The sequence below is a fragment of the Hydra vulgaris genome, chromosome 08 (assembly GCF_038396675.1).
Source record: "Hydra vulgaris chromosome 08, alternate assembly HydraT2T_AEP".
Lineage (NCBI taxonomy): Eukaryota > Metazoa > Cnidaria > Hydrozoa > Anthoathecata > Hydridae > Hydra > Hydra vulgaris.
This window is the reverse complement of record NC_088927.1, coordinates 38,890,860-38,903,146: the sequence shown is the minus strand read 5'-3', so window position 1 is coordinate 38,903,146 and position 12,287 is coordinate 38,890,860. Positions and strand designations below refer to the sequence as shown.

General features: G+C 29.8%; 1 protein-coding gene across 1 annotated transcript; it reads left to right on the top strand.

Moving 5' to 3' along the window:
- The first annotated feature begins 11,048 nt into the window (after positions 1 to 11,048).
- On the top strand, positions 11,049 to 11,570 carry LOC136083286 (uncharacterized). The gene has a single exon (XM_065802687.1). It carries the CDS (start codon positions 11,049 to 11,051, stop codon positions 11,568 to 11,570), a length of 522 nt encoding a protein of 173 aa, XP_065658759.1.
- Positions 11,571 to 12,287: the final 717 nt, after the last annotated feature.

Genomic DNA, 12,287 nt, shown 5'->3' with positions numbered 1-12,287 from the left:
CACTATTAAATTGTTAAAACCTTTTTTCCAATTAACTCACGAAATGAGTTTAGAAATAATTTTGTTTTCTGTAATTCCTAATATGTGTTCATTAAAGAAATTTATATCAAAATGTCAAGTTGATTAAAAAGTTAATTTACTAGTTACTTGTTGACTGAAAGAAATTTTATCCTTAGAAATTTTTTCTGAACCACCAGTAAACAGAAAATTCTGTCTATCGAAGACCTGGATGCAAAAAGAACGATTTTCTCATTCCAAAAAGATATTTTTTAAAGATTGTTCTCAGAATATGGTAATATCTATGAGAAAAAAAGAACTAGGCCATTGCATAAAACAGAAGATATGCTTTTGTTTGTTCATCGTAATTGGAGGAATATATAGCGACTCTTTGCGTTTACTCATTTGTAAAAATTTTATTTGTTTTGTTCTTTGATAGTTTTTATTGACTTTCTAAGTTTTTTTGTTTCATTGAATTTATTAATTTGAATCAAGGGACATTCATAAAGTATGTATACAGGTATAGGAGGAAGCATTATCTAAAAGTGTACAAATAACATCTAAAAGTGTCCAAGTTTGTGTAAAGGGGTAAGGATAAAAAAGTAAATATGTAAAGTAGGGGCGAGAGAACCAGACAGCATGAACTTTACTAAAAAGTTGTTTTTATTTAAAAAAAAAAAAAAAAGGAATTTATTGAGATAAAAAATCTATTCCAAAATATCAAAAGAGAAAAAAATAAATAATAATAATAATAATAATATCAAAATATCAAAATGTGAAAAAAATAAATAATAAAAAAATATCAAAATATCAAAAGAGAAAAAAAATAAAAAATATCAAAAGAGAAAAAAAAATAAAAAAATATCAAAATATCGAAAGAGAAAAAAAAAATAAAAAATATCAAAATATCGAAAGAGAAAAAAAAACAAAAAATAAAAAAATATCAAAATATCAAAAGAGAAAAAAAAACAAAAAATAAAAAAATATCAAAATATCAAAAGAGAAAAAAAAACAAAAAATAAAAAAATATCAAAATATCAAAAGAGAAAAAAAATAAAAAAAATATCAAAAGAGAAAAAAAACAAAATATAAAAAAATATCAAAAGAGAATAAAAAAAAAAAAAAATATAAAAATATAAAAATATAAAAAAAATATATATATATCAAAATATAAAAATATAAAAAAAAAACAAAAAATAAAAAATTATCAAAAGAGAAAAAAAAACAAAAAATAAAAAAATATCAAAATATCAAAAGAGAAAAAAAAACAAAAAATAAAAAAATATCAAAATATCAAAAGAGAAAAAAAAAACAAAAAATAAAAAAATATCAAAATATAAAAATACAAAAAAAATAAAAAAAATAACAAAAGAGAAAAAAAACAAAATATAAAAAAATATCAAAAGAGAATAAAAAAAAACAAAAAATATCAAAATATCAAAAGAGAAAAAAAATATATATATATCAAAATATCAAAAGAGAAAAAAAAAACAAAAAATAAAAAATTATCAAAAGAGAAAAAAAAGCAAAAAGTAAAAAAATATCAAAAGAGAAAAAAAACAAAAAATAAAAAAATATAAAAAGAGAAAAAAACAACAAAAAATATCAAAAGAGAAAAAAATAAATAAATAAATTTTAAATGTGATTTAAAAAAAAGTATACTAAAGCAAAAAAAAATAAAACATTAAAATAGAATTTTTTTTTTTTTGATTATTTGGCAAAAAATTTTTGTGCAAAATAAATGCTTTAAATTTTCAATTTAAAAATTTAAAAAAGTCATTAAAAAGTGTTGGAAAGTTATGACGGAGTATAGTTTTAACCCTTCCCAAATGAATTAATAAATTAAATATGGTCATAGCTTTCGAGCATTAATTAATTGATGAAATTTAAAATCTCAACGAATTTAACTTATGTATAAGAAAGTGTAATGAAATATTTATTATGTGATTTCCCTCCCATTTGGGGGAGGTAGTCAAGATAAATTTTTTAGGTTATTTTTATTACCAGACTCTAGTAGTTTTTATAAGCATAAACACACTTAAGTATGGAGTTTGCATAAAGCTTGGTAATGTGATATCTAAGACTTTAATAAAAACTTCATGTTAGCGCCCGTTTAGCAGCGTGGCGGTAAATCATTTTGATTTAGCCTCCTTCCATACCGTAATGCGAATATATGTCCAGAGTTCGTTTCGAACCTGGATCTCCTGCTTCTAAAGCAAGCGCTTTAACCACCGCGCCACGGCCGCAAATTTATGAAATGGACCGCATAACTAAAAAGTTTTTATGACATTTTTTTGATATATTGTTGAACTTTGTTTCGGCATTAAAATGTTGAGGTAATTTGCGCTAATCTTTTGACATGGCAATAATTACCAACATTTAGTGGCTATAAAATGTGTGACAATATCTTGTTAATTTGCTGATATTAAGATTAAGCGAGATATTATTTAGTATGCAAGTAAGTACTACCCGATAGATACTTAGTATGAATGCAACGTTCTAAAGACGTTGGAAACACGTCCTTAATACGATGCATACCCTCTAGGTAAAATGTGTCAAGTGTCCATCTACGGCTAAAATATAATTCAATAAACAAAATTATGCTTATTTTATGAAATAATTAATTGGTTAAGCTTATTTAGCTTAATATAGAATTAAGACTAAATTATTAAAAATCAAGATTATAATTAAAAATCAAGATTATTATTAAAAACCAAGATAAATATCTTGATTTTTAATGGCCATCCGTCTGGATGAAAACTACATCTTCATTCAGAAAACGGCATTATCTGAGCCTATAGCACCAACCTTTGTACACACGTTTTTTGATATAAAAATAATGTATGGCTTAAATCAATTACCAGCACACTGATGCAATTTCTTAGAGTATAACAGATTTTTTGATTGCCGTTTTCACTTGCCTTTTTAAGCCATTTTCATCAAAGTTTTACAAGGATATAAAGTGTTTTTATTAATAACTGTTCTGACGTTATTATTAAGTGTTCTGACGTTATTATTAAGTGTTCTGACGTTATTAATAACTGTTCTGACGTTATTAATAACTGTTCTGACGTTATTATTAAGTGTTCTGACGTTATTATTAAGTGTTCTGACGTTATTAATAACTGTTCTGACGTTATTAATAACTGTTCTGACGTTATTATTAACTGTTCTGACGTTAGCCAAACGTAGTGAGTAGTAAAATATTGCTAATGACTCTGATTCTCAACTTATAAATTTAATGAAAAGCTTGTACTTTTCTCTCCTTTGTGTACCATTGCAAAGCAAATGTATATAAATGACCTTGGTAGTAGTAGTAGTAGTAGTAGTAGTAGTAGTAGTAGTAGTAGTAGTAGTAGTAGTAGTAGTAGTAGTAGTAATAGTAGTAGATGTTGTAGCCGCCCGAAGACGACGAGTGTGTGTATTAATAACACACTTAGACAGCCGTGTCAGTATTAATTTTATTTAAAAGGAGCCAATTGTCTAATTGTGCTTTAAAACTGTTTACTGATTTTGGATTAACTACATCTTTAGGAAGTTTATTCCATGGTTTTGTTATTCTGTTAGTAAAGAATGAGTGTCTTAAGTTGCACTTTGTTTTTTCGCGTTCAAACCTGACACCGTTTCCTCTAGATAATTGAAAATCATTAGGCTTGAAACCGTTTAAAAAGTCCACATTTTCAATCTTATTTAATAACTTATAAGTCTGGATCAAATCTCCACGAAGTCTGCGTTCACATAATGGGCTGAGGCCAAGAATCTCCAGTCTTTCCTCGTATTTCATTTTTGCCAGAGTCGGATTGAGTCTCGTAGCCCTGTGTTGGTGTAGCAAATAATATCAGACTATTTGCACTTTCGTGCAATATTACAATAACGTCATCACACTAGTGTGATGACGTTATTATAAAATCTACCAAACCTAAATAAAGTAGTTCGATGACCCAATCTTCACGAGTTGGTTCAAGTTGTTGCGACAATTTTGCGTCTGAACCACTGCCAATTGTTTCATCTATGTTGTGGCCACGTCTGAAAAGAGTTGTTACTGGTATGCTGAGTGATTGAGCAGCTTTGTTTCGCGAAACTTTGCTGTTTTGTAATTGACCACAACAAGCGCCACTTGCTCTTCAGTATATGGTCTTATTGAGACAAATTATTGTCGAATATTATCAAATCTATCAGAATAGATTTGATAATATTTGAATTAAAATTTTTACGAAGAGTTTTTATTGGTCAAAAGAAGATTCATTGGTCAGTTTAGGTACAATTATTTAACAAAAGTCTCATTAATTATTTAATTTTAAAAAAAGATCCTTGACCAGCGCAAAATATTCTAAAAGAACGTTTTAAGTTAAACAACGTTTTAAAATAATACATTGATACCAAATTTCACTGAGAATTTTATTTTTTGAATACTAACAAAATATTGCTAACTGCCGTTTATATTCTTTTTTTGTAAGTTTCTTTGTTTCTAAAACATTTTCTCTACATAATGCGGAAATTTGATAGGTTCATAATCATGAGAATAGTTTAATTATAACAATTTATTCTTGTTACTATGGTGGCTTTGACCTATTATCTATTATTTTTTTTTAGATGAGATCTTTATAACTGAATTACCTGTACGCCCAACTTTTATTCAGTTATTGATATTTATAAAGATAATTAATTGCATTAACTGCCAAATATTTTATCATATTACTTTTGCGGATGCACCACTGCACACCACTGATTAATTCCATCTACTTTTCAGGGTACATCTGACTCTGATATTAAATTTCATAAATTGTTTTTTAACCACGCGTAACAAGTTGTGATTTTTTTTTATACATATTTTTTTTTATCAGCCTGCATATATGTTTATGTAGATACAAATTTGTTGAAAAAAAAATTAATAGCTAATTAAAAAATAAATAATCAATAATTATTCTAAACTTGAAAGAGATTTCGCTATTGTAGACACTAAGTTGGCATTTTGATGGCATTTTTAAATTTAACTAAACTGATATGCCAGACTGGTAATTGTATAAATGTTACAGTTTTAAGGTGTTTAAAATAATACCGATCACTGAAGTAACTTGTTGTAAATCTTGAACATAAGTTTATCAATTGTTTTCAAGTCTGATCAGCGAATATGATCGGCGAATAACGTAAAAAAATCAAGTTTGACATTTTGAACATATTGAAAATGCATCAAGTTGTGCTCTGGTAATAAATAAATTGAAATAATTTACATTTAATAAATAATTGCTAATTTTTGTTTTAAATTAAAAAAAATGACTTTAAAAGTTATTTTTATAAAGTTATACAAATGACTTTTAAAGTTACTTATACATAAGTTACCCTAAAAAAAATAAATAAAAAGAAATAAAAAAAAAGAATGTTACTATATTAAATTTTTTTTTTCAAAAGCAAACATTTTAACAACATAAAAGGAAGACTGGAAAAATTAAAAAAAATAGGAAAACAAAAAACACCTAAGCAGTTTTCCAGACTAACGCGGAGTGATTGGTAATCATCACATTTTCATAATTTTGAAAATCAGTAAAATTTTTAATGAAGTTTGAAATGTTATTGTAAACTTCCATTTAGAATTAAACTTTTTTCAATAACGTCATTTCAACCAAATAGGGTTTACCATGCTAAAATCACGATTCTAAACATAAGGATAAATACTATTCCGTATTTTTTTTGGTCAGGTAAATTCTCAAATTACTGTGCAACATTGCCGGGCTACTACAATAAGGAGTAAGTTCAAAAACGTGAGATGATATGGAGCGTGTAGCTTTATATGCGAGACAATAATTGTGGTATTATACCTGTCGAACAGTTTCTCGAAAGCGTAAAAACCTAAAGTTAATTTTTTTTTTTTTGTCTTGTTATATATTTTTTTAAGCGTAAAAGAAAATTTTGTTATTCAATCTTTGCCTAACTATAATAAAATCAATTTAGTAATTCACAATAAGGAAATGCAACCTTAGCAGATGCTAACTTTGAAATTGATTGTATATATTTTTTCTATGAGAAGTCAGTGGTAAATGATAATAAAAGAAGACCTAAAGATGGGAACTCAGTTAGAAGGTTGCCATTTATTAATATAGGAATTTCGACATTATTGCGATAGTTGTTTGCAGTAAATAATTGACTTTGTTGGAGTTCATAACCCACTGCAAGCTCTAAACGGTTACAAAAGAGAGCCCAGATTCAAGATTGGCTGTCTGTTCTTAGTGATCGAAAATAGAAGACTTTTTGTCAATACAGGAACATAAAGTTGAGTTGTCAGCAAGTACTGCGGTATATTTAATTGCGAGTTGTCAGCTAACACTGCAGTATATTTTAATGCGAGTTGTCAGCTAATACTGCGGTATATTTTATTGCGAGTTGTCAGCTAATACTGCGGTATATTTAATGCTGCGATGAAAAAGAATTGGGTTAATAATCTTAAAAACTTTCCTTGATAGACCATCTGAAACATATGGAAAAGACCAATATGTTAAACTTAACGAAAGTTTCTAATATGTCAAGAGCAATATAATTTGTCTTGCCACCTTCATCTAATGCGATAGTATCTTTAGTCACAACAGTAGGCAAGTTAAGTGTAGAACAAGAAAATTGAAATCCGTATCATCTGTCAGAAAGTAAGTTATGAACCTCAAGATGAGATGAGTTAAAAATATGTTGATTAAAAACCCAAAAAATTTTTATAGGTCTCTTATAAAGATTGCTGGATGTCATCATCATCGTTGCATGTTCCGAACCATCTAAAGGAGAACATGCTAGGGCTAGAGACAAAACACAAAATAAGGAGAGAATGTAAGTAATTGTAGTTGGCTGGAATATTGAGTTACAAAGTTAACTTAGTAAGAAATTGCGAAATACAGATTTTATGAGCTTTAGAGGTAGCAGGATCAGTAGTGTTTTAGTCAAGCCATTCATCATTATTGGCATTAAAGTCAGCAATAACAACGATAGGCAGAAGGATAAAGCATGATCAATTTGATCAGAAACTACATCTAAAAGAGTGCAGTCTTGAAAAGAAGAAGCACGATAAAGAATAAATAGAAAGGTGATAAAGTGAAAAAATGCGAAGTGTAGACACATCAAAAAATAGTCAGAGTATTCAAAACTTATTGTTCAACAAATAGGTGAGTTGATACATAAATATACACTCAAGACAAGCATGCCCCATTGGAGTTTTTGCGAGCCATAGGATAATAGTCACCAGTACTGAGATCCGAAGGTAAAACAGCTGAATTTAAAACCATCGAAATAAGCTTCAGAACAATAGAAAATAATTTTAAGAACTGTACCCTCATTAGGAGATAACAAGAAGAGTTGCATAGCTACTATCAAGGAGACAAAGTAACAATTGAGTAGAGTCAAGAAGATCCAGCATTAATTGTTCTATGCTGGAAAATAATATAATAAAAGTTTTACGCCAGCCTAATAGATGAAGAAAAGGTGCGCGGTGCGCGGCTGATCAACAATATTATTCTGCTTACTCTTAACGTTTTTGACAAGGATGGAAAATTTAGTCGAAGTTTATTTCTCCTAGCTTTTACCTAGAAAGCAAACCCTACAAAGCCGCAAGATATGGAGCAGGAAGTACTGGGTTTTAATGTTACCAGTATCAGGGTGATCGTGATGACCTTGAACCTGACCTGACCCAGGGTAGTTAAAAGAACTTATAGTAACTTAAGGTTGAATAAATAACGCGCCAGAGGTTTAGACAAAATACAACACATGTATATATTAAATTAGGTGTGAACTAATACAGAGCTAACTAAGACACCTCCAACTATATAACAGACTAAATAGATACCACTATAGACATGACCGATATCATATAGTGTTGATAACAGAAATTACACTTCTTCAACCTTTGCTTAGAAAGAGAATCCTAAAAGGCAGCTGGGCATGGAACAGGTTTGCACAGGGTTATATGTTATCAGTAAGTTAATCATGATGATCATACGCCTAACCTGAAAAAATCTCTTGCTTCTAAAGCAATCGTTCTAACCTCTGCAGCGCTGCTGCTTTAAAGATAATCAGTAATGTTGTTAAAACAACTCTTGACCTCCTCAAAATAAAAATGAAACTATTATTTTTAAGTAGTAAACAAATAAGCCAAAAGTCATTTAAAAGTAAATATTTTGCATGAAGAGAAAATATTGCATTTATGTATAAATTTACGTATGTAATGAGTTTCCTTTGAGAAATCTCATTTGGAGCCATTATATTTTTTCTTTTAAAGCGCGTTTTTTTAATTGTTTGAAGATTTTTTTTTTTTTGCACACTTGTGAGTAGTTCAAAGTACCATTTTTCATATAATACCAAAAATTAAATGTAGTATTATTTTTAAAATTTTGCTGCTTAACAAAAATAATTCATAGGTGTCAAAGTATATTAACTTTAAAAAACAGGATTTCAAAAAATCAAAGTGGCCAATGATGCTTCTAGATGCTTCTAAAATTTATATCCGCCACCATGATCGCAAATAAAGTTCTATTTCAATTCTTAGTTGTTTGCTTCTTTAGTGCACCCATTTCAAGAATACTTTTATAAGATAAATAAAATAAATAAATATTTGCATAACATAGTATAATAATTTATTATATATATATATAAATATATATATATATATATATATATATATATATATATATATATATATATATATATATATATATATATATATATATATATATATATATATATATATATATATATATATATATATATACAGTATCGGACAAAACGAGTGCAACCAAATAATGCTAATTTAGTTTCTTTATATAAAAGTGCTGCATTTTTTCAATTTAGAGAAATAACTATGTAACTGTTTAGAGACAAAGTTCTTCAAGTTTTATTCATTACAAAGTTCATTATTTGTACACGAAAATTAATAAATTAAACAAAAGTATTAAAAAAAGTTGATTTCCTTCTGGACAAAACAAGTGCAACTCGACAAAATGTTGACCAAGCTGTATTTCGCTATCAATATTTCGTGGCGAATCCTTTGTTGTCGATCACAGCCTTGCATCTTCGAGGCATAGATTCGATCAGGTGATCAATGAAACTTTGTGGAATCGCTGCCCAGGCCTTTTGGATTTGTTCAAACAGTTGATCCTTATTACGAACACCTTCACGATTAATTCTGCGGTTGACAATCTCCCACAGGTTCTCGATAAGGTTGAGATCCGGAGATTGAGGTGGCCAATCTATCACCGATAGGTGGTTGTCTTGAAACCACTGCTTGACTACTTTTGCAGTGTGTTTCGGATCGTTGTCTTGCTGAAAACCCATTTTATTGGCATATACCATTCAGCATGAGGTAACATAACATCTTTCAGAATATTTTTATACATGAAACGGTCCATTATTCCATCGTTTCGATGTATTGGACCTAAACCGTTAGCAGAAAAACACCCCCAGACCATTACACAGGCAAATGCCATCGGCAATGCCAACGGCAAATGCCAACGGCAAATGCCATCACTCCCAATGATGTTGAACTTCGATTCATAACTGAACAGGACAGTTCGCCATTTCTACACATTCCAATCAATATGAGATGTAGCAAACAGGAGTCTTTTCTTCTGGTTTTTTAGTGAAATCAGCAGTTTCTTTGCAGGGCGTCAAGAAAACAATCCGGCTTCAACAGCACGTCGTCTGATTGTTCGGTCCGATACAGGCAGCTCTAATTGCTTTTGTATCTCGACTGATAATATCCAGGGATCCTTCTTGACGGATCTGACGATCATAGAATCCTCTCTAGAAGTGGTGGAACGCGGTCTTCCACCTTTGTTATCTGCTGCCAACTTCCCCGTAGAACGATATTTGGAACATAGTCTTGATACGGTCCATTTTTCACGCGATATTTATCACAAATACTTTTTCGTGACATTCCACTTACGTAATCGCCAATAGTTTTCTTTCTTAGTTCCAATCCAAGACTGTCGGGAGCCATTTTGCACTTGAAGTCATAAAAGTAACAAAAATAAATAATCACGTTTCTCAAGGCTTACCGTGCTACATTTACCTTGTGATGATACAATAATGCTCTGTGGAACACAACGTCTTGGTTGCATGTGGACTGTATTGATGTAATGAAACACTTGTTGTATTTCACTTCTTGTATTGATGTTCTTCGATAAGACACTTTGATAAAACTCACTTCGATAAACTGTTTTGATAATAACGGGTGATGCGGAAGTTATCGGACAAATCCTAATTTCATTATTTGAGCATAATAATTAGTTTTTGTGGTTTTATGCGTAGGCATAAACGTTCTATAAAATATAAACTTTATTATTTGAAACACAATTATTTAAAATGAGGTTAAATGCAGCTGAACGAGAATCTATTCGAAAGCGACTAAAAATGTTTTTTGTAAATAAACCTAATATAAAAAAAAAAAATCGTAAATCATTTTGAAAAGGACGGATTTGCTCGAAGTACAATATATGATAACCTAAAAAGACTTGAAACTGTTCAATCGTTTTCTGATAGAAAGCACCCTGGTCGTCCGACATCTTGGACTAGAGAAAAGAAAGCCGAATTACGAGACTTGTCAACAATCGAAAAGGGGTCAGTCAGAGAAAAATAGGTTACGAATTCGGTGTAAATCAATCGACAATTGGTCGTCAGTTAAAAAAAATGAATATTAAGTATAGAAAACGTGAAAAGACTCCAAAATACACTATAGAACAACAAATAAAATACACTATAGAATAACAAATAAAATACACTATAGAATAACAAATAAAATACACTATAGAACAACAAATAAAATACACTATAGAACAACAAATAAAATACACTATAGAACAACAAATAAAATACACTATAGGACAACAAATAAAATACACTATAGAACAACAAACAAAATACACTATAGAACAACAAACAAAGGCAAAGAAAAGAAGCAGGAAACTAGTTAACTAACTCTATAACACAAAATTGCTTCTTGTCATCGATGACGAAAAATACTTTTGCTTTGCAGAGGACAACATGCCTGGAAATTCTGAATACTACACAAACAACAAAAAGACATGCCCAGAAAGTGTTCGTTTTATAGGAAAAGGGAAATTTCCAAAAACTTGTTAATGTGGATAGCCATATCTGACCGTGGTATGTCCGAGCCATTGTTTCGCACTTCCAAGGCTGTAGCGATCAATTCATCAATCTATATTAATGAATGTTTAGAAAAACGACTTCTTCCATTTATTTACAAGTATCATGGAGACTTTAACTATTTATTTTGGCCAGATTTAGCAAGTTCTCATTATTCTAAAGATTCTCTAAATTGGATGGACCAATATGTCTATTACGTTGATAAAGAATCCAATCCCCCAAATGTGCCTCAAGCACGACCAATTGAAAATTTTTGGGGAAATTTGGCACAGAAGGTTTACGAGGGAGATTGGCAAGCTTCAACAGAGCAAGTTTTGATTGATCCCATTAAACTAAAACTACAAGAAATTGATTTAAACTTTTTACAGTCGCATATGAAAAGCGTCAGAGCAAAATTGAGATCAATTGCAGATGGTGGTGTTTTTTCATATAAAAAATAATATATTTTTATTAAAAGATAAATGCTTTATTTTAAAAAAATAAAATAGTAGTTTTTTTTTTTATTTATAAATAAGTTATTGACGTTTTTATTTTGTCCGATAACTTCCGCATCACCCGTTACTGACTGATTGACTTCCATATACTAACTGAATTACATGTCAATTTACATGTCTCTTATATAGTAAAATGAACCTGTGTGAACCTGTTCTGGAAGATTCAAGATGCTTCTTTTCGATGCTTCTGGAAGCTTCTGGATGCGTCTGGGTGCTTCTAAATGTTTCTGGATATTTCTGGATGCTACTGGATGCTTCCAGATGCTTCTTCTGGAAACTTCTGGAAGCTTCTGCATGCTTCTGGAAACTTCTGGAAATTTCTGGATACTTACTTTAATTATTAAAAAACTTCCGTGACGTTGACACGGAGTAGACTTAAGAAAAAGAAACAAACCAAAAAAGTTGCACTTGTTTTGTCCGCTGCAAAATGGCACTTGTCAACGAAATTCTGCCTGTGTGCTGTCACCTGTCAGCTGATTGCTCATGTCATGGCATGCTATGACTCAAGACTCCTGAACTGTTTGCTGTGGTAGTATAGTTCGTTTCGTTTTTAAGACATGTAAAATTAGAAACACTTCTTAACATTGTTTGATGTTGGTTGCAAATGTTTTGTCCAATATATTTATTTTTTATTTTCTCAATTTTCAAAAACAGCTACGTTCC

Excerpts from the sequence above, each read along its gene's own strand:
- LOC136083286 (XM_065802687.1), top strand. The coding sequence starts at position 11,049 with ATGCCCAGAAAGTGTTCGTTTTATAGGAAAAGGGAAATTTCCAAAAAC.